This window comes from Seriola lalandi, unplaced genomic scaffold, assembly GCF_002814215.2.
Source record: "Seriola lalandi dorsalis isolate HSWRI2012SDOR001 ecotype SW California unplaced genomic scaffold, Sedor1 jcf7180002054857, whole genome shotgun sequence".
NCBI lineage: Eukaryota > Metazoa > Chordata > Actinopteri > Carangiformes > Carangidae > Seriola > Seriola lalandi.
The window spans coordinates 305,648-327,786 of record NW_019525410.1 but is presented as its reverse complement, the minus strand read 5'-3'; the positions used below and the strand labels follow the sequence as shown (position 1 = coordinate 327,786).

General features: G+C 42.2%; 2 protein-coding genes across 4 annotated transcripts; one reads left to right on the top strand and one right to left on the bottom strand.

Annotated features, from left to right (window-relative positions):
* Positions 1 to 3,687: 3,687 nt before the first annotated feature.
* On the top strand, positions 3,688 to 8,536 carry LOC111670520 (histone-binding protein N1/N2-like). Its single transcript, XM_023427260.2, has 14 exons — positions 3,688 to 3,823; positions 3,962 to 4,072; positions 4,875 to 4,955; positions 5,088 to 5,200; positions 5,343 to 5,678; positions 5,794 to 5,879; positions 5,975 to 6,051; positions 6,141 to 6,214; positions 6,643 to 6,831; positions 6,942 to 7,114; positions 7,558 to 7,629; positions 7,788 to 7,880; positions 7,989 to 8,146; positions 8,339 to 8,536. The coding sequence occupies exons 2-14, from the start codon at positions 3,972 to 3,974 to the stop codon at positions 8,343 to 8,345; spliced, it is 1,560 nt and encodes a 519-aa protein (XP_023283028.1). The 5' UTR covers positions 3,688 to 3,823; positions 3,962 to 3,971; the 3' UTR covers positions 8,346 to 8,536.
* Positions 8,537 to 9,982: 1,446 nt separating this feature from the next.
* Positions 9,983 to 22,078, bottom strand: gpbp1l1 (GC-rich promoter binding protein 1-like 1). 3 transcript variants are annotated; one of them, XM_023427289.2, is made up of 12 exons: positions 22,002 to 22,078; positions 18,794 to 20,138; positions 18,133 to 18,247; positions 15,554 to 15,683; positions 13,503 to 13,831; positions 13,056 to 13,131; positions 12,724 to 12,920; positions 12,418 to 12,561; positions 11,634 to 11,789; positions 10,964 to 11,088; positions 10,778 to 10,880; positions 9,983 to 10,618 (listed from the first exon to the last, which is right to left on the bottom strand). In XM_023427289.2, the coding sequence occupies exons 3-12, from the start codon at positions 18,190 to 18,192 to the stop codon at positions 10,448 to 10,450; spliced, it is 1,491 nt and encodes a 496-aa protein (XP_023283057.1). In that variant the 5' UTR covers positions 18,193 to 18,247; positions 18,794 to 20,138; positions 22,002 to 22,078; the 3' UTR covers positions 9,983 to 10,447. The 3 variants fall into 3 exon arrangements, with proteins under 3 accessions (XP_023283057.1, XP_023283058.1, XP_023283056.1); XM_023427290.2 differs by lacking the exon at positions 22,002 to 22,078 and adding an exon at positions 21,856 to 21,991; XM_023427288.2 differs by lacking the exon at positions 22,002 to 22,078 and adding an exon at positions 21,737 to 21,986.
* Positions 22,079 to 22,139: the final 61 nt, after the last annotated feature.

Genomic DNA, 22,139 nt, shown 5'->3' with positions numbered 1-22,139 from the left:
TTAACTTTCCTGCTCAGGGCATTTTATTCTTGCCTTTCACCACGTTTTGCTTGTTGCAATGAACATGTTTCAACCCAGGACTAAGACCCTTAGACATAGCTTTGAGGAAGACAAACATGGACTCACAATACATAATTATACACATTATATTTTAGAAATAGCTAGGACAAATTCAGCTTATCAAACCACACAAGACAATTGCACTTGCTAGTTAATTTCTTCCATGTTTCCTGGATTGCCACTCATTAACAAACTATTTAGTCTTTACAATGGGACGTACTTAACAGGGCAGTGCACTGTTGCAACATCTTGTACTTATCCTGTTGGCAGCAGAAGGCATTTTTCATTCTCATTTCCTCCTCACCGCTGCTATATTTACATAATGACAAGGCTGAGGAAAACACCCTTCGTCCATGCATATTCACACTGGCAGCAGTTGCTTGAGACTAATGCAAATATAACTGAACTCAACAATTTAACTTGGTGCAACAAACCACTTGTTTAGTTTGATTTCTTATGTGTGTGCACATTTTAATAAAATATCACATAACTCCTAATCTCATAGAAAAGACAGTGGTTTGCTGAGTCTGGGAGGTAGTAGTGTTTGTCATGTTAGCCCCTCCTTTTTAATGACTGAATAAGTAGTCCTGATGTCACCCTGGTGTTTTCCACATCTGTTGACTCCACAGGACAGTTGTTAAAACTCAGGATAGTCACTTGAGACCCTATTCTATTGTCATCATCTTTACTGATTCCCAAGTGACATGTTGAATCAGGACATTTTGATAGCCAAATCTTACTTTTCTCTCGAACAATAGTAAATATTTCATGTTAAGGAAATTAAGTTAAATGTATGTTTTCAAAATTAGTTAACTAGAGTCTGAGTAACCTGGACAGGCAGGGGCTGTTATCAGCTCAGACAGCCCCTCCACCATGCCTCTTTTCTCCACCGTCACAGAGCGATGTCTTTGCATGCGGTTGCCATGGGCACCGCATCAAGGGCCAGATAAGAGGGGGACACACAATAACCTCCTGTTAGAAGCACCGCGGTGGTCTAGTGATCAAACGCTGCCCTGCGTTCATCTCCTGTCTCACAATATGCCCGTAATTACTGCATCTGCTCCACTGCTTATTCCAAAGCAACTGGCTGTTTGAAGGGCACTTGTGTGTCCATCATCCTGGTCATGTTCAGCCCTGCAAAATGTCAAAACTGATTTTTTTAAATGGATGGATTGAAAGATTTTTGCAAGTAGTGGTACCTTTGATACTGGTAAATGAATGCAGTTCTGTTCTCTTTGAATAATTCCCCAAGAGCATTGACATGAATGTCTACAATAAAGCGTCTTGCATTCAATGATAGAGTTATTGTACATTATTGCTTATCAGCCCTAATACGCCCAGGAAATGGAAGCAGCAGATCTCAACAAAGAAGGAAAATCGAATAAGTTAAAAATGTTTTCTCACTGAACATACTTTTCTCATCTCAGTCACAGAATGACATTAAATTAATAATTCAAATGTTTGGGAAACATGCTCATTTCATTTTTTGCCAAAAGTTAGATGAAAATATTGAGAAGATAATGTGTAACATGGCAAGGTGAGTGCATACAGTGATCAGTGTGCATTTTCATGGCAAACTGAAAAACATTATGCAGAGCCTTCAACCCACTACAATATGGTTTTAAAATAAACTTACCAAAACTATTTCCACCCACAATAAGGCTGCTCAGTGAAATGAAAGTGAAGTGTGTGAGTGAATAAGCTCTGGTATGGTGGTGGTAGATTTAGCTGAGAAATTATAGCTGTTAAAGTGGTGTGTCTAATGATGACAGAGGGAGGAGGGTTGAGTAGGGCTGTCTCAGTGTGAGGCTGATTGGGTGCCAGGTCCAGACTTGTCTCGATGAGCCAGCAACACAGTGGAGTCAGCAGGAGGAGCTCAGAGGGGAGCTGGACAATCCCTGTCCCTCACAGCAGGACATGACAGCAGCGAGCATTGCACTTATACACACATGCAGAGTGAAACACACACACACACACACACACACACACACACACACACACACACACACACACACACACACACAACAAAATAGCTGTGTGCAGGTTATCGGTCATTCTTCTTTACAAAGGTGGTGGGAGAAAGAGAGGTGAGAAGGTCTGGTTGATATATGGTTGGAACGTAAAAGGTTTAGCGGTTGTTGCACAGCTTAACCCAATCAAAATGACTGAGGAACAGTGTTGGGTCTTTGTTAATAATGTGGCAGCCTCATAAATGTAGACTAGTAAAACATCTCAGTGATGTATAATAAACCAGACAGTTGACAAATTAAAGAAAAAACCAAGATTAAGTGTAGTAGTAAGGTGTTGAGCCAAAACAGCTTCAGTGGTTGTTAAACTGGGTTGAGATCTGGTGACTGTGAAGGTCACAGCATATGATTCACATCATTTTCATCCTCATCAAACCATTCAGGTCACCAGGGTTGATACACAATATACATAATCACAAGCTATGAGACACACACATGTACCTGGGATGAACTGGTTAAGGTGGAAACCAGCAGGCCTCTGTCAGCCTACCAGTCTCTGTGTACAGCTGAGGTCACACCTCTGTGTACTCCATATGTCCTGGATGCGGAGAGAATCCAGCAATAGGGGGTCCAGGGTGACATGGAGATCCTGAATGAGGAGGGAAGTCTCGTCTGGCCCATGTGTCCTCCTCCGGCAGTGCAGCCTCCACTCCTCCCAGGAAATCCTTTGGATCACCTTGGCGTCAGTCAGGCCAAACATCCTGTGATTCCCCTCCAGCTGGGACCGCTAAGCCTCAAAGAAAAGGCAGGCACCTCGAAGGGTCCACCCTCGAAGATGCCATTCTGGAAAGGCCCTCAGAGCCCCTGCAGCAGGTGAGCAATAAGCACCTGGCCCGTACATGATACCACCATTGGTAGCCCAGGAAGTCATGTCAGAAGCAGCACCAATGAGCGTTTTTGTCACCTGGACACAGAGAAGGACAGAGAAAGGTTTGAAATGTTAACGTTAATGTTTCTGTGTGAATTTAATACACACACAGCTGTGGTGTAAGAGCAGCTGTAAGAACATAATAAAGTCTGTTAAACTTTACTTGCTTTCTTCAGGCAAGTAAAGTTTGCCTGAATTACACCTCATCCAAGAGAAACTCTGATAAACTTTACTTGCTTTCTTTAGGCAATTCATTAATCAATGTACAGAGAAACTCTCTGATGGGAAGCACATGTTAGGAAAGAATACTAAGAGATGTTTGACAGATCAATCAGTTAGACATAAAGTGCATTAAGAAAGTATTCAGTCACTTTTTTACATTTTGTTATTTTGCCATCTTATAATGAAATCATTTAATTCATTCATCAATGTACAACGCCGGCAAGCTCACTGCTAATGCTAATGCTAATGCTAATCCGGGGGAGGCGACTAGCTTGCCCCCAGCGGGCCAATGCCCGAACAACTTACTCCGCCGATTTACTCCTCCGACCGTAGTAGTAGTAATAGTAGTAGTAGTAGTAGTAGTAGTAGTAGTAGTAGTAGTAGTGGTGGTGGTGGTGGTGGTACTTGTTGCTATAGTGATAGTGATGGTAATTTTTGTTTTCGTCTTGAAGTGCCCTGTGCCTTTAAGAAATCTCCCGCGCTACTTTACAAACCCGGAAATCGACAGGAAAGGGCAGGGATATTTCGCGCCAAATTGAAACAACGGATCAGCCAGTGTGAGCGGCGCGAGAGACGAGCTGAGGAACCGACCACCGGACACTACTTTGAAATTTCAGTCGTTTCCCTTCGTCCCCCTTCAGTCAAGGTATGTAGTTACCCAACGTCACATTTTGTGATTTGTACACTCTACTTGCTGTAACGAAGACTTTCAGGCTGAACTCGGGTCAGAAGTTCAGTTCTCGGTCACAGAGTTTAGCTGAAATGTTGTTTTCTCTGCGTCCAGTGTGGATAACATGGAAGAGGCCAACAAGCTAATCGGCGAGGGCAAGAAGCACCTGGTGATGGGGAAGGTGGTGGAGGCGTTGAGTCCCCTTCAGGAGGCCTGCGGCATACTGTGAGTTAACTACCAGACAAAAGAGACTGTCCGACTGTTGTATTAAACCTGTCCATCACACACAACTGCAGCAGCGGGCTTCAAACTAACGAGCAGCTGAAAGAAGTGCGTCTACATGATACATCCTCAGGCTCTTATCAGTTAGTTTAGTTCACATGAAACTGAAAAGGATCCCTGCACAGAAGAAAACAGTCGTTGATAATAAGTATGAGGCACAAAGATATCTGCAGTTCGTTTGATTTTTTTCCCTCGTGTGCAGATTGAGGCAATCAGAAATGTAGTGTCCACACACTTTGGACTTTCTGAGATTGAACCACATTATGTGAATAAAAATGAAAGTGTAGCATATTATAACTTTGTCATGCTTTTCATTTTTTGTTGAATGTATCTTGCAGTTTATAGGAAATGTAATTGTCCCCTGCGAACAGTCTAATGAGGAAGAATGAGTGTGTGCTTTCATGTTGATGATGATAATGACATGTAGTGCTGTAGCTAACAATTTCTATTAAATGATTCGTTTGGTTTACCAGACACAAGGTGACGTCTGACCAACGATCCAAGACCCAGCAATATTCAAATGACTGTTTGTTTGTAATGTCAGACACAGGAAAGCAGCAAATCCTCACATTTCAGAAGCTGGAACCATCAAAGATTTGCAAATTTTCCTTGAAATATTGCCCAAAAGATTATGTATCAGAAAGGATGAATTTTGTTGTGACAAATCAATTCTTCAACTAATTGTTTCAGCTCTAATTACACAAGTAAAAATTGTTTTTTCATGTGTTTTTTAAATTTATTTTAGAGCTAAAAAGTACGGAGACACAGCAGATGAGTGTGGAGAGGCTTTCTTCTGGTGTGGTAAAGCGCTGCTGGATCTGGCACGGTAAGCCTTTCCCCCCCATCATCAATTTTGACTTATTTTTTCATAAATGTGGGAATCTCCAGTTGAATCCACTCCACTGTTTTTAAAAAAAGTAGTGGAAGTGTGCAGACCTAACTGATTGTGTTGTCGTAGGATGGAAAACTCAGTTTTGGGTAATGCTCTGGAGGGAGTGCCAGAGGAGGAGGAGGAGGCGGATGAGGAGAAACCCAAAGACTCAAAAGTTGAGAGCACAGAAAACATTGATGGTGAGGAAGAGAAATGGTGTAGTATCTTAAGAGTAAATTCTATCTATTTTTCTTGGGAGTTTCTTTGTGCTATTTGATCATTCATATTCTAAAGGACATTGTTGACACTGCTCAACCTTACTCTACTCTCTGATCCCAACAGAGAAGACCAGAGACGAGCTGAGGGTTCAGGTGTATGACGCCATGGCTGAGAAGAAAAATGAAGACGCTGAGAAGAAAAATGAAGACGCTGAAAAGAAAAATGAAGACGCTGAGAAGGCTGAAGGGAAGCAGAGCGAAGATGCGGAGAAGAGCGATGATGCAGAAAAGGCTGAGGCTGGTAAAGAGCAGAAAGTAGCAAAGGAAGAGGGGGGTGAGAAAAAGAAGAGCGAGGCTGATGAAAGCAAATCTGCAGAAAATGAAGAGAAGAAGGAAAACGAGGAGACTGAGAAGGAAAGCAAGGAAAAGGACTCGGCAGACAAGACGGAGGCAGGAGAAGGTGAGTTTCCTTTTTTTCCTCTGTCCTCTAAATATAGCCTTGATTGTAAATGGCACCATGATAGTTGTAATGGCATGTTGCCCAAATAATCCAGACACTTTGTCTCTGTTTTCAGAGGGGGAGGAAGAGGAGGACAGTGATGACGCAGAAATGGAGGGCGACACAGAAGAGCAGGGCGAGGGAGATGGCGCCGCTGAGAAGGTACTTGACCAATCGGCTTAAGTACACATCAGAGTGACTCGCCTGAGCATGTGACTTTAGGTGTCAGATTTTAAATCTGCGCTGGTGTTTTTCAGGACAGTGATGACGAGGAGGTGGGGAACCTGCAGCTGGCCTGGGAGATGCTGGAAGTGGCCAAAGTCATCTACAAAAGGTGACGGAAACCCCCTGATGTTCTGAGCTGTGATAGTTAGCATCACTGAGCTACAGCTTCCATGCTAACCTTTCTTTCTTTTTGATAAGGAAAGAGACTAAGGATGATCAGCTGATGGCAGCTCAGGCCCACCTGAAACTGGGCGAAGTTTCTTCTGAATCGGGTACGAACAAGTCGCTCAACAGATCTTCTGTTGTCCTGTTAGATCTTTAGGGCTGAAGTGGTCAGTCAATTTTAAAGGGATATTTTGGGGTTTTTAACTTGGGGTTGTGTGAGCTCAATTTCTTTTGAATGACGAACAGAATAGTTGTTAATGTTAATAATTGCTAGTTGCAGTTCTAAGTTCTTGCTCACATTAGGAGCTGTCTGAAAAGTTGACAGTCAGGTAGATATTACTAAATTAAAATTGTGCCCAGGAAGAGTAACAAGTAATAGGAATCCAATAAACCATAAACAACTCCTTGAGGACGATTCTATATCTTGATAAGAAAACAGAGGCGATGTCTTGAAAACTAACACCTTTACACCTGAAATTGTCCCCCGTGTCTTTATTGAGGATTGGGTGCTGAGTTGCTGCATTTTTCTTCTCAGGAAATTACACACAGGCGTTGGAGGATTTCCAGGAGTGTCTGAAGCTGCAGGTGAAGCACCTGGACTCGAACAGCCGCCTGCTCGCCGAGACTCACTACCAGCTGGGCCTGACCTACAGCCTGAACCTTCAGTACAGCCAGGCCATCGAGGAGCTCAACAGCTCCATCTCTGTCATAAAGAGCAGGCTGGGTAAGCAGAGCTGGCTGCTATGGCGAGTTTATCACTTGTCACCACTCTCAAATGGTACGATCGGTGCCAGAGTCTGAGCCGTACGTCAACGTGTCCGCCTCGTCTTTCAGACAAACTTCAGGAGCTGCTCGACAAGGCCGAGGGTCCGGAGGCTCTGCCGGATGAGAGGAAGGAGATGGAGGAGCTGAAGGCTCTGCTTCCAGAGATCCAGGAGAAGGTGGAGGACGCCACAGAGGGACAGAAAATGGTGACCACTGCGTCTGAGGCTGTGAAGGGTGTAATGGTGAGTTGGGGAAGGGGGATTGTTTTCTTCAGACTGTAAAGAGACTCTGTTTTACTCCGTTCACAGGACTATCACATGATCATCTCAAATTTAAGTTCAGTGTCTCTGGCACTTACCCTCTTAAATATTCAGCCGTATCATTAAACACAAATATTGAATTCCTATTTCTGTCATTTATTATACAGAGTCTCTGCAGGACTAAGAACTTAGCAAGAATTGAATTAAGTTTCTTCCAAAAAATACCTTTTTAAAAGGTGTTGGTCTTAACTCTTGTCTCTGGCCTCCTGTAGCCTGTAATGTTTCTGTATCTGATGGAGGATTGTGCTGCAGGAGGAAGTATTTAATCCTTTGTGGAGTTTGACTGCAGCATGTTTTGTAAAAGCTAACAGTGAGTTACAATTAACTTAATTTTAACTTTTTTTTTTTTTTCTTAATGTTGTTAGGATGGAGGCTCAACTTCCTCTGCATTTCCTGGGTCTGCTGTACAGAACGGTGACGCTTCCTCCAGCTCAAAAGTAAGTTGCACTTTATCGTCACAGTGTATGGACCAAATCCAATGTTTGTTTGTTTGTTTTTAATGGGTGTCATGTCTAGATTGTATTGCCCAGAATTACTTTTTTATTTTTTATTTTCATGAGTACTGATGTGTCATGTTTCGTCTGATTCCATCCAGATTAACGGCACATCAACCAACGATGTCAGTTCCACTAAAGGACACACCTCCGCTGCTCCAGTCTCTGACATCTCCCACCTGGTCAGAAAGAAGGTGAGTGGAGCTAGATGTTTGTTTGTTTGTTTGTTTGTTTATAATTAGAACAAATGAATTGCACAGATCTGAATCTCATTTGAAACGAACCTGTGTGCTGTATTTCAGAGGAAACCAGAGGAGAGTCCTGTGAAGGAAGGTTTGCTTAAGAAGGTGAAGCAGGACGACGCTCACACTAACGGGGTGAAGGAGCAGCCTCACACTGACGGTGTTCACAAAGCCAACGGAGACACAAATGGACACACTAAAAGTATGGAAGTCGAGAGGTAGGTCGTTGCAGTGTTACTATTTAATGCACCTTCAACGGTTTATAACTCGGAACAAGTAGATCGCCAAGATGTCGGAGCCTAATAGACCGTTCTCTCTTTTATGATGGTGTACAGGGTTAAAGTCTGAAATGTCAGGTGATGTGTTTTTGCTGCCGTGGGTTTAAATAAAGTCTTCTCTCTCTCTTTCAGTAAGTGAAGCTGAATTCCCTCCAGATTTTTGTCTCCGCCCAAGAAGAGATTCACCATCACACCAAGCTCTTACTGTTGCTACACTTGTTTGCTGTTTGTAAATATGTGTATCTTTTTCTATGCCTGTTGTTAGTGTGTGTGTGTGTGTGTTCACGTATGTAACCTATAAAGTTGAATAAAGAATATAATTTGATAAAACTTTGGTCTGATTCCCAGTCATGTGGCTTTGGTGGGTGATGTATTTTGATGTGGTTATTAGGATGTGGTGCCAGCACATGGTCTGTAGTCAGGCCAAGCTTGAAAGCTCTGGCAATAGTCAATCAGTAGCTCCACGCCTGGAGTCTTTGCACTTCTCTACCAAATGGAAAATACAATTAACTGTACAGGAAAGTTTATTTTCCCCATCAGCTATCAAGTGTTAAATTCTGCAAAATCATGCAGTCTAGCATACTTTATCTCAGTATCCATGGGAATGCTATTTTTATCTTTATACATGGGGTGTTTTAAAAGAATAAAATCTAAACTGCATTATGATCTGACATGCTACTTTAATCATCAAATATATTTTCCATCATTGTCCTAACTCTATTGTTGATAGCACAGCTTCACTTCATAACTTACACATTCTTGGTCTTTCTTTTGAAGTTAATTTAGATTAAAAACTGAACTTTACTTGTACTTCAATTTGAGGATACACATTTTGTGAAACCATTCAAATTTGAGTTTTCTATGGGACATCATTAGTTTCTGCATCAGTCAAACATAAACTAATGAAGTCGCAGTAAGTGGAGAATTAATTGTGAAATTTACTGGTAATATTACAAGACTGGTTCAAATGTAAATCTTTATGTAAAAGGACCTGGAAACTGTTTCCTAGAACATCTACATTTTAGAAATGTTCCTGCACTCACACAGGTGTTTCCACTTCATCTGGCTGATTAGACCTCAGGCCTGTGGGTGCGTTCAGACCAGGCTTCACTGACATCTCCCTAAACCCTCTTAGTTTCATTGTGCCTGTTTGAACTGTAGAAAACACAACTTTAACAGACCTTACCTTACAGCAGGAAAGTCACAGGTGTAAAGTAATGAAAGTAATGATGGCTGAACTCCAGTTAGCGGCTTCAGTTTCAGGGTCCTGGCGTTGTGCGTGCTGGTTCACCGTCACACCGACTCTTGACTATAACAGAACTGCTGTTAATGTTAATTAGTAACACCTGTGCTTCTCCAGTCAAAAAGCTCAGTTTAATGTGGACAAAACTGAACATCTTGACTTCTTAAATAACTAAAATCTTGGCCTTTGAATTAAATCTCTTTGCAATATATATTTTAGGTAGAAAAATATACATAATTTATTATCTTTTCTTGACATATTTGTTATATCTGAAGCAAATATGAGCAATAGGTACTAACAGAATAAACAATAAAACAGTAACTAACTCCTGCACTACACTGGACAACTAAAAATATTTTTGATTCTAAAATTAATATTTGGACAGTGTAGGCACAGCCCCATCCTCTTTGAGTGAATTTAAATTGGTTGAAAACCAATTACATCCAGCACAGAGCACATCCAGCTGCTGCAGTTGCTCTTGGCATCATTACACAGTGAATTACATATGGACTCAAAACACCACAGTAGCCAGATTCATATTGAAACATATCAGCTTGTCAGGAACCAATTTTTATTAATATCATTAATAATGTGTCATCAGCATCATCAATGAAATGAGTTAGTCTGTTTGAAGCAGAATCAAGTGTGCATTCATTGCCCTTCTTTTCTTGATGAACACTTCAGTTCCACAAAGCGAGGAAGAAAAAGGAAGAAGGGGAGGAGGGGGGGTCAAAGGGCAGGGACTGCAGTGAAGGAGGAAACGCAGGGAAAACGACGTCTGGCGGAGCAGGAATCTCCCCCTTCACTGGGATATGATTGGTTTTTCCCTTGTGCAAGAACAACAACAAAAAAAAAAAATCAAAAAAAAAAATCAAAACAAAAGAAATTCAAAATGGTGCTCTAAAAACAAAGATGAGAGAGGAAGAAGGGGATTGCTTGCTGGGATGTGGTGTTGGCTGTTGTGTTGTTTTTTATTCTTTTTGTTCCATAAAGCCACGTTAGGATTTGATGCAGTCGTCATCGTCAGAGGTCTGGCTGCTGCTACTGGTTTCGGACTCGGAGCCCTCCTCGACGTGCGCCTCCGCCACACTCCTCCAGGGGGTGAAGTGGAGGGTCACACCCCGCGCCCTCGGGAGAACCCCATTCCTTTGCATGCCGTTTCTCTTCAGCTGTTTCGGAGGACACGGACAGTTAGTGTGTGAATGAGATGCCACTTTGCTCTTTGCTTATGTTCAATTTAGAAATGAAAAAATGTAAATGATAGAAATGATCAAATAACAGTTTGACTAAAGCGTCAGTTTAATCAGGGATTTCCTCTGAGGTCTCACCTGTTCAGTTTTAGTTTGGAACTCTCTCAGTTCATCCTCCGTCAGAGGCAGGAAGTTGTCATCGTTTTCTGGGTACTCCTGCCAGCCCATGGCCTTCAGCAACCTACAGAAGTAAAGTCATTTTCTACTTAGTTCACTGTGTGTGTGTGTGCGAGTGTTTGAACAAGGCTGTTAAGAGCGCTCTACCTGTGCTCTGCCTCCAGGGAGCTGGACAGGTGTTCGGTGTCTGAGTCACTGAGGGAGTAGGACAGACCGTTTTCATGGCAGACTTCCTCGCTGTAGGCTTTGGGCTCTGGGGTGCTGCTTTCACCCTGAGAGATTTCACACAGGAACAGAACACAGTTGGAAAAATCTTTTATTCTTTGGGCTGGTGTCCTAGTGGCCGATTGCCCCGGCCAGGGACCTTTGTTGCAAATCTTTCTTCCTGTATTTACCGTCTGTTTTTATATTCTGAAAAAAATGTTTGCTCTGTTGCAAACTTGACTGTTAGATCCACAGTCAAATAATACGACAAATGCCATTTCATTTTTTAAGAAACCTGGGAACAATCATGGTGTAATTGTTACAAGAAGCACTGTGATTAAAAAAAGACTCATCCTTGATGATGACGACTTTTGGAGCCATTAAGGAGTTCAGATTTTTATTTTCTGTGTTTTATGGGCAAAAAAAAAAACTAAGGCTCTCCTGTGGGACTTTAGCATTATTAAGCACAAAAACTGTCTTATACTTGCAGAGAATTAACATGTGACAACTTGACAGTGCTGTGTCACACACTCCCACAGTGCGCTCTTTTATCTCTGTCGTTACCTGCCCTCCTGTGTGATGGTTTATGAAAATAAGCCAAACTGCTGCCTACCTCTCCTGATGTTCCCGGGCTGCTGCTTGTCGTCAGCTCTCCAGTGCCCTCGTCCTTCAGAGCTCGCAGGAACTCGCTCTTACGGTCTGGACCGCGACGCATCAGCTTAAGCCTCGACGGGGCGATGTCTATGGGAGGAGTCGTGCTGGAAGGGTGCTGTAGGTGTGACGACACACGGGGAAAGGAGAAGCCAGGAAAGTAGAAAAGCGAGTTAAAATAATTATTTTTACAAATGAGACACCGACCTATAAGATAACAAGTCAATCTGGAGAGTAAAATTTCAAATTAGGTCAACAATGACTGTTTTAAAAATCTACCAGATTAGGAATCGGAGCTGACTGGATGCTGTGATAAAAACTTTTGCACGTTTGCTTTTGGAGCAGTTGCACAAAGGCCGTTCAGAGATACTTTCTGGTGAATATTAAAGTTTCTGACCATAGATAGACATTTTAATGCACTGGAGAAAAGGAGCACATACACTGCCGCAAAGGAAAACTTAGTGTGTGCAAGTGAGTAAGCATCCCAGTCAGCAACCACACGGACACATAATTACTATGTTTAGATAAAACCTGTCATTTACTTACACAGGAGCAGGCCAGCTACATGTCATGCATGGAGTTACAGTATAAGAACAAAGAGTTCAACACGCAGTGCCACACTGGAAATTTCCCCCTTTGCTCGCTGCGCAGTTTAGTATGTAAATAAGAAGTCTGAGTAAATTACATCATTTAAAAAACGGTTCTTGTTGGGACTAGACAATCCCTACGTGTCTGGTTGTCCTCACCTCTTTTGGGATGTTGTGCTGTGGTGCACTGACTGGGGTGCTGGGTTTGGCTGCAGAGACGGGGCTGGTGAAGACTGAATCTCGGCCTGGCATGTGGAGGCCAGACTTTGTGATCTCTCTACCACCGGATTTCCACTGGGTGCTCTGGAAGAGAGGACGTATAATGACTCTCTGTCACAAGCAGCCCAGCACACACACACACACAGCACTGCTACAGTATGCAAGGCTTGATTTCTATTTAATCCAAATATGTGTGACTAGCCTCTCTTGCATCTCTGCTAAATAACACATCACAGTGAGTCTTACTTTGGTGGGGGCCACAGCAGGTTTTGGAACCAGGTTCTTGTAGACACTGGAGCCTGCGATGGGAGCTTTGTTGCCGTTGGTGGGGAGGGCGCCAGCAGTGGCAAACCCCGCAGAGAAGGCTGTGCTGGGGTCCTCCTTGGAAACCTTCTTGATAACCAGCATTTTAGACACCATCTGTTTGCCACTAGGGGGGTTTTCTGAAACACAATCAGGACAATCATTAATGACATGTTACAGAGGTGGGAAGGAGAAAACTGTGGAACGTAGCTTGAACTTAGAACATTTTTGTTTATCCAATAATTTAAATCCGAATGGGCACTGGTCTCTCTTACCCCACACTCCAGCATGAGGAGCCACTGCTCGCATCTGATTCCCAGGCTTTCCAGTTGTTTCAGGGTTGAGGGAAGGCTAAAAGACAAACATCGAGCGTCTGCATTACATACCTTTGCTTTCAAATGTTGTATTTTCAAGATATGTGAACATCCTAAAGTCTAAACATGTTGTTACTGATAAGATTAAGCCTGATGGGTCAGTGCAGTGATGAAACACTCATGAAATTTGCAATTCAAAATTGGGATTGGGTGCAGTGTGAATAGTCACTACTGTTTTCCTAAAAATCAAGACTATACTTATAACTTCTTTATTTACCAGTTCAAATAGCTTTGCCACTGACTCAAGTAATCTTATCTTTTAAAGGAACTTGCTCATTGAATGACTATGTCAATGTCAGTGGCATGCTTTATGAAAAGATTAAATTCTAGGAAGGTTCATATACTCACAAAGTCCTCTTCCACGAACTTCAGCTTGTCGTCTTTGCTGTCTTTGCGTTCCTCGTTGGGAAACTTGTCCTGGTACGAGGTGCCCTTGCGGGGATGGAAGTTACCATTGCGCTGCCGGTGCCCCCCCTGCCTGTCCCTGTCGCCTCCTCCCCGTTTGGGGTGGCGTCCCTGGTGGTGGTGGCCGTCCTGGGCACCCCGCGGGGCTCCATGCCAGCTGGGTGTTTCCTTCCAACACGAGCCCCCTGCCAGCCCACCATGTCCTCCTTTGGCCACCCCCGAGTCCACCGAGTCATGCCTCAGAAGCAGAGAGGGCTGCTGCCATCCGTCACCTCCAAAGAGAACAGATGCACAGCATTTATAAGAATGATTTAATTATGGTTTATTAAGTGCTGAATAACAGTGAACACTGGCTTTGGCAGATCTGTAAAGTCTCTTCTCACTTCCTCATACAACATCTGAACACCTCGTCAGTCCTGAGCAGCATGTTAACTTACGGACATGGGACCAAAACAGAGAAAAAAGAAATAAAAATTCACTGAAAAAATTGAGACTCTGAATCGATGTAAAATGTAATTTTTTAAATAAAAGGTCACTGACACCAAGTAGGTAGAAAGAGATGATGAAGTTGGTTCTAATCCAATAACTCCACTGAGATCCGTCACTATGTGTGATTAACTCAAAAAGTAGAATTACCGACAATCACCAGAAAATGTGTCAAAACCCAAAAGAAAACAGGGCTGAGCAGCAGAAGGCATCAAACTTTGGTTAAATATTTTTCACTGACGACAGTAAATCCTGATGATGTTTTTGGCACAAAACAAATTTAAGTTTGAAGAGCTGGTTTTACAGTGGACGGCTGTTTTGAGTCTTGACATTAATTCAATTAAAGGATTGAATTCCTTTAGATGAACAGCAAAATGTCTTAAACTTAAACCTTGTTTTACTTCAACTACTTTGTGGATGAATGCAGTTTAGCAGAGGGAACCTTAAGCTGCTGTGGTAATATGAGAAGACGGAAAGGAAGCTTGTAGACTACAGGAGTCATGACCAGGTTTATCTAACAGCCTCCACCCAAAGACCTACAGGGTACAACAACAACTACTGAGTGAACAGATCAGGCAAATACTTCACTGTCAGATTCCTAAAATTAAACTACACCAGCAGTCACTGGGAGACGGAGGCATTTCAGAAGAAGAGTTGAAGAGTTTGCTCAACATGTCTAACTGCCATGGCACACAAACAGCAAGTAGAGACAAATGAAGCTCCCTTTCTATTTTCCCACGGTGAGGGCAACACAAGGGCTGAGCAATGGTTAAGTTAACAGGAGGGACAATGAAGAAGACACCCCTGAGTACAAATGTTTGCCACTGCACCTGAAGGCATCCTGGTGTTAGACCCGATCACCAACAAATAAGCTTTCATCCAACACAGCAGATACAAAGATGAAACAAAACTCCAAGGAACTTCAGCGAGGAGGAGATGAGCGACAATGAATGGGCATTTAAAACAGCTATTCTTAGTTCAGACAAAGAACCACACACATTAACATCTGCAGAACAACAGTATTTTAAGTGAAATAATAATAATAATCATGAACACATTCTGGAGAGAAAGCACTTTGGTTTGAATAAGGTGTAAAGGAGGACATGCATGTACGGATGAGACAGGTTGCCTCCTTCACCACCTGTCTGCTGCTTACAGTGCTGTTACAACAACACAAGCTCCGTCACTGACGTCTGAGCAAGTGGCCTCAATCATTTCCTTTTCCACTACAGGGACCTCTTTCCGTTTGCATCTCGCCATCATCTTCAAATTCACACAATGTTAAGTCGAGCCCTATTATTCTACTTGGCATAACTGCTTTAATGTCTGAAACGCAACCAACATTATTCCCGCCCTGAAAGCTTAATAAAATCTCAACCAGCACCATAGTGTTAGAAGGAAGTCTTTTATTTCTGCTCGTGTTCCCACGGTTAAACTCTGTCACAGCGATGACCTGGTTAGCAGCGTGTGTTAAAGAGGTTAAGAGGGTAGCTGGTCCACGCTGTTACCTGCTGGAGCACGCAGGGAGCCGTTGTTGAAGAAACCATCAGAGGAGTTGTGGCGGCGGCGGCTCACAGCAGCTCTGCCGTCTCTGTGGTGGTGGGGCTCACCTTGTTTGTCAAGGTTGGCAGCAGGGGACTGCAGGAGGACAGAGAGGGGACAATGTTAGAAAAGTGGGACACTCCACAGAGATGGTGGACAGTTATAAACAAGCATCTCGTCACAGAAAACTAAGTGACAGCAATTACCCTCATTTTTCATTTTGTCCTTGTGTAAAAACGTATATGGGCCAACAACAAAAAAAAAAAATAGTCTTCAAATGCTTTATCATAAGAAATGTGCTGCTGTGGAGGCCTAAAAAAATCTGAAAAACACAGTATATATAATCCTGGTAGATGCTGAAGTGACAGCACTGACACAGCTGTGTGTTTGGCTGCAAATGTTTAGTTCTGTCTGAATCATTTCTTTGTCGTCAGCTGAAGCTCAAAGATCAAATTAAATGGTGTTCTTCAGCCTATCCCTACGAGCATCAATCTCTAGGAATACTTATAACTTCCACAGACAATACACAGCAAAATAATTTGGGAAAAGCCTGCAGTAGGAGAACAAACTGCAGCCCCAACTCTGGCCGAGTATGCAGACTAATCCTCGATGACAAATGACATTGAGGTGAAGTCATGTGTCAGCAGGACAGTGACTTGTTTCTCAGTCTTGACTCTTGATTTCACAGACAGGCCACTAAGCTGGGCAACCTCCTGACTCACAGATTACACTGAGCTCCAGGCAGAAACACACTCACAATCTCAGACAGTCAGTCAGACAGCTTAACACATTTCTAAAAGGAAGGACTAAAATCAATCTAATCGCTCCTCTTACATCCACCACGCCTCATTTGCAACCCCCCACCACCAGAGAGATAATCCTCTGGATGATCATTTTTGGGTTTTTTTTTATACAAAATTTAATTTAAACTTGGTTCCAGACCACAAATTAAAATAACTGTGGTTGGGGACATTACTGAGCTGTGAAGTCAGACGGTCTCAAACACAGGTCAACAGGTCAGTACAGTCAACAGTTTAATCAAAGCTCTGATGTTCAAACTGCATGTAACTAAAGAATCACAACAAATTAAACATGTTCATGACCTCATTCATTTCTAAGAGATGAAAACTTATCTCACAACTTTAATGGGTAAATCCTAATGAAGACGTCCTGGCTGTGCGTTTTCTTGCTATCTACATTAGCAAACAGTCTAATCACTGTTACGACCCTTCTACTGCCAAAAACCCTCCATATTGATTATGTCATCATGGCCGGTCTTTGGTTAAATGTCTGCTCCTTGTTAGAAAACATAAGAAATAGCCAACTTGGCCTCCTTAGCAAGCTGGCAAATGTTATCCAAGCAGCTTCTTAGCCCCTGTTTGCTGAATGGTCGACACAATAACTAAGCTGAGAGCCTCTGAGTCTTCAATAAATCTTAACTGTCTCAAATATTGGTCTTGAGTTACTTAAACATAGCCTCCCCTTCGGTTCGTTAGTTAGTGCGCATGTTGGAATAGCAGTAAAACTATCTCAGATGCCCAGATACATGAAAACAGTGAAATGAGTGAAGGAAACTCTTGCTTAGTGCCGACTGTCTTTCATTTTCAGATACCAGGGCACCTCATCATCAAACTTGCTAATTTTAAACTGTTGAGCAGCTAACACAGCTTCAATGTTAACTTTAAAAAGTGAGAGCCAGATGAGCCAGCCACTAGTTATTAGTCAGGGTAAAAACTAAAAAATGACAGTCAGATTGTATAATAAAATGGTATGAGAAAGTGACATTTATTCTGAATATTAGAAAGATATAAAGATAAGTAACTGATAATGTAGATAAGATGACAGAACAGGATGAGTTTATGTCCATTTCACTCAACCACAGCAGTTAATTCAGAAAACTACATCACCAACACAACTTGTGGTGAGGCAGCATTTACACAGTCATATTATGATAATCAAAAACCTTCCTCATATATCATGGTATAATTTTACATAGATCTATCTCCACCTCAATGACTTAAAGATCAGTCTTTGTTAGATTCTTCTATTCAGCCAATCCACAGTTTCTCTGTCAATTCTGATCAATCTCCATCAAAAAGCTACTTCTTTTCCCTCTTGGCCTCTTAGACAAACACATGCAAATTTAGTAACACCTAAATACAAAATATCCATGAGGACTTCCATTAAATCCTCTACCAGGACAATGAGCTGTTATTTCATGTTATTTAAAACTGTTTCCGTTCTTCTGTTGTCAGTCTTTTTCATAACGGTACATTATGTCTAAGTGACCCTCTGCTGAACCATGTACTGACTGCACTGTCAGTCCTTGAGGGTGACTTGTCGCTGACACACACACACACACACACACACACACACAAACACACACACACACACAGGTGCATAGACACACATTCACTAAAAAGGTGCGACTCCGACAGCTATTGTCTATCTCCTCTTGTCTCCTGTGATCATCTAGCACACACTCAAACACATACAGCACACACCCAACCCAAACACACACCCACACCCACCCACACACACACACCTTGGCAGGCTGGGGTGTGGAGAAGTTAAGCCAGGCAGGGACAAAGTCATGCTGCGCCATTTAGGTCCAGTGTTTCCGGTCAGTGGATCGAGGCATCAAACCTCATGGCCAGGATCTGACAAAAGGAATGAACAGGAAAAACATTTGTGATATTCAGCTGCGGAAATTTCAAGTGCAAGTAACATGAATCTCTGACACTGAATCAAATTCCCTTTCTTGCCCATCCATCTTTGATTTCATGGCATCTCTTTCAAGTTCTGTGTCTACTATCAGTTGTTTAGAAATTCACTGCGTAAAGGTCTCCCACAAGACAAGTCAAAAAGAGTCCTATTCTTAGCAGAAAATAACAAAGCTCGACTTGCTGCAGCTGTGCCTGTGAAGCTGATAACTGGTTGACAGCCTGGATGGAAAATATCTAATGCAGGATAATACAAGTGTTATTTTACAATGTGTGTATATAACTCATCATTCTGGATTTAGCTAAACTCTCTATTTTGACTTTAAAACCATTTTTGTGCATTATAGGCAGAAAATTAACACCTGCCACCCACATAGTGTTGACAAATGACTTATCATTGGACAGCAATTAATTTCTTGGCTTTCGATTATATTCATGCATGTTTGCCCTAGCCAAGTCAGTGAGGTGAAACTTCATTATTACCCCAGAGTCTGTGGCTCTGAAGTCCTCTGCCTCCTCTCTCGATCCGACTGGGCTCGGTTCCTCAGGCCTGTTGGCACTGATCACAGTGTGTGTGCAGTGACAGACGGGGAGCAGCACACCGACAACCCCCTCTCCACCTCCGCCAGGACAGCACAGCCCCTTTCCCCAGAGGCAGATCCCTTCGTCCAGGGTGAAACACTGGGAGATGAGTCAAAATGTTGCAGGAATGATCTGGAATGGCAATCCAGAGAACTGGCCAAGCAGGAAGTAGATTTTAAAGCGGAAGTGCAGAGGTCTACAAAGGGACCAATTTTCCTTCTTGAACCAGATTCCTAGGCAGCTCCTGTGCCGGTCACGTCTTTGCTGAATTCTGAGTGTTACTGTTTCCAGTCCAGGTATTTTTCCCCCAGGCAGAGTTAGTTCTTCACCAATTCATTTGAACCTCAAAAACCCAATTGGACTTGATGCGGATTGGCAAAACAAATAAATTGACAGGCGATTTGTCCCAGTGGTGAGAAACAGACAGGCTGTCTTATTATTAATATAAGGAAGCAGTCTGTGAAAGTTGTCTGCCCTGAAACATGGACAGCAGTTTGGGTAGCAGTTCCACTTTGACACCAGATGGGGAAAAGAGACAGGCGTTGTCCTGCCACACTGCGTGCCAGTATGTTTTTGTGTGGACTCACCTTTTACCGAATCATTTTAAGATCTACTTAAACGCATGTAGAAAAGAAAAATGTGTTCAGAGACAGTCTTTTACTGGCAATGGAGGTCACTGAAAACCACTGCTCACCTCATTAAACTGGTGAAAAGACTGTCTGCGTTTGAAGAAAATAAAGCTCAAAGGTTCAAAGTCACATGACAATGAAGGAAGCAAAACCCTATGTTACATTGCCGTCATTTTCAGTTTTGGTTAGTGAGATAGAGATGCTGCTGAATGATGCATTATAATATCTTTATATGTTTTAATATCACATTTGTAAGATGCCCATTGAATTATCTGCGATTCTTTGATTGAAGCAGATATAGGGTGTAATTCTGATTTCATAGATATGCAAGCTCAAAAGCTAAACAAAGAAGCCACAAACCAAAAGGCCTTTGTGTCATGTGATGCACAGGAGTCCATAAGCAACAATTAAACTTGTCAAAAAGTCGTCAAGAGAGCTCAATCAACTTTTTCTCTGGGAAAAAATAAGGTTGAAAAACAGCATGCGTCCAAAATTTGTCAAGTAGTTCTCTCCTCTCCTTCTTGAATTTTTTTTTTCTCCTCACACAGGATGTTTCAGAGCAGTTTTCAGTTTTCTTGCTGATGGTTCATGGGTATCTGCACAGGAACAGACTGGACCTGCATTAAACATAGACAGTATTAGCCTTGATTTAGGAAAAAAAAAAGAAAGCTCCAGGTTCAGAACACACACACATACCTACACACAACTGCCAGTACACCAAGCTTAACCGATACAGATTAATACAACAGTCCTGCAATAAACCTTTATGAAAGTTACAATTTAGATTAGGTGACGATTCAAATTTATGTAGTTTGTGGTGCTGTTGAATTGTATTGTTCAATGTTTCTAAGATCAGTTAGTTTATCCTCAGTGATATAAACAGGTTGGACAAAATGCTGCTCAAAATAAAAGAAAACTACTCAGTATAAGGCAATATAATTCAACAGCACCACAAAACTACAGTTTCCTAAATAATCATAAAGTTGAACCAGCAACCTACTAAAACAAATTTAAGACAGATCTGCTGTATTAGACTGTGTTAGTGTAACCTAAAACTGAGTGTATGTTGAAAATCCCAAATACAGTAATTAAGCATACAGCAACATTTATCTTCATATATCTACACGTGTTACTGCAAATAGCTGCAAGGGATGTCAGACATTGTGAAAGATACTCCTCCTTCACTGAATACCTTTACCAAACCCCTAAAATAGCTTCCAATTCAAGAGCCAACCACTGCTTTAAACGAAACTGCTTTTGACACTTCAAGTACATTTTGAGAGAAAAAACTCATGACTCAGTGATCTCAGCACCACTTCATGCTGAAAGCTGGCTCCTTTATAAAATTCTGTCGGCTTTGGTAAATGAAATATTTATACGAGTGTAAAAATAACTTTCTTCCTCGGTGCCTCTCCTCAGACTGCTGCGCATCTAAACAGGCCTGGTAGTGTGTGTGTGTGTGTGTGTGTGTGTGTGTGTGTAATGCTGGTTGAAACTGGGGTTTATGTTTCAGCCTTCAGTCATACACCTTACTCAAACACGCGTTACAATAAGGCCTAACATCAAAACAAAAATAAAACCTTTATGCTCCAACTCAGAGCTACCATGGACTCCTTAGCGTATTCCCACTTTAGTATTACATAACAGCTCAACATCAATGAGTTTACCACGGACACGGGTTACAATGTACAGCACAGACATTTACTTAACTGTACAACAATACTCATATGAATAACGGCAAAACACATACTGCTAAGTTTGCAAAGTACCCCGTTTCACGTTTATTATACAGCGTGGGAAAGCCATCTGTTCACAAACACTGCAGCAGACCAATTCAATACAGCAACGTTGCATGCACGTTTCGCCAAGCTAACTAGCTGAGCAATTTTACGAATTAAAGTGCATGGAAATAATTTGAAACAAATAGCTCTAACTAGTTAACATCACCCACTAACTAATAACGTTATCAGATATGCCCTAACTCTGCTGCTAGCTAACTCTGCTTAGTTATCTGAGATGAACGTTAGCGTAGCAACTGTTAGCTAAAGCTGGCGTTACCTAGCCTGTTAAGTAGCCAGCGAAACCTACTAGGTAGTTGAAATGAATTAGAATAGTTAGGGGGCTTAGCAAAGTAAAAATGCATTTAGTATGCCCATGGTAGCTAAAACTGTCTATTTAAGCAGCTGTCACGAAGATACAATTGAGGTAAACAGACCTGGCTTCGTTGGAACAACACAGTTTCAAAATGGCTACCTCAACAGCGGTAGCACACATTCATCAGCTTGCTAAGTGCTAGCGAGCTAACTTGCTGTGTTTCATGACGATACCGTGTACCTTCTTCTGAGCAAGATAGCCTCCGATGGACAGTGGTTCAAATATACACTAAATCTGCAAACACTAACGAGATCAAACTTTTTGGCAACTATAAACCTCTTAATAATACGGCTATTGATGTTTGTTTGGGTTTTCAGAGCGCTTACCACTGGCGCTGGCACTGAGGGGTTCGAACAGCCTCGGCGGTGATACGTTCAAGACCTGTCGTGATTATGCAACTTAGTGAGGTTCTATGCTGTTGTTAGTTTTTAACAGGCTACATAGCACAGCTTCTGTGAAATACG

What these genes read in the sequence shown, in the direction of transcription:
- LOC111670520 (XM_023427260.2), top strand. Translation starts at nt 3,972, where the DNA reads ATGGAAGAGGCCAACAAGCTAATCGGCGAGGGCAAGAAGCACCTGGTG. An exon ending in GCGCTGCTGGATCTGGCACG is followed by an intron (nt 4,956 to 5,087) that starts GTAAGCCTTTCC and finishes GTGTTGTCGTAG; the next exon opens with GATGGAAAACTCAGTTTTGG. An exon ending in GAGCACAGAAAACATTGATG is followed by an intron (nt 5,201 to 5,342) that starts GTGAGGAAGAGA and finishes TGATCCCAACAG; the next exon opens with AGAAGACCAGAGACGAGCTG.
- gpbp1l1 (XM_023427289.2), bottom strand. Translation starts at nt 18,192, where the DNA reads ATGGCGCAGCATGACTTTGTCCCTGCCTGGCTTAACTTCTCCACACCC. An exon ending in TCCTCATGCTGGAGTGTGGG is followed by an intron (nt 12,921 to 13,055) that starts GTAAGAGAGACC and finishes ATTGTGTTTCAG; the next exon opens with AAAACCCCCCTAGTGGCAAA. An exon ending in GCCCGGGAACATCAGGAGAG is followed by an intron (nt 11,089 to 11,633) that starts GTAGGCAGCAGT and finishes GAAATCTCTCAG; the next exon opens with GGTGAAAGCAGCACCCCAGA.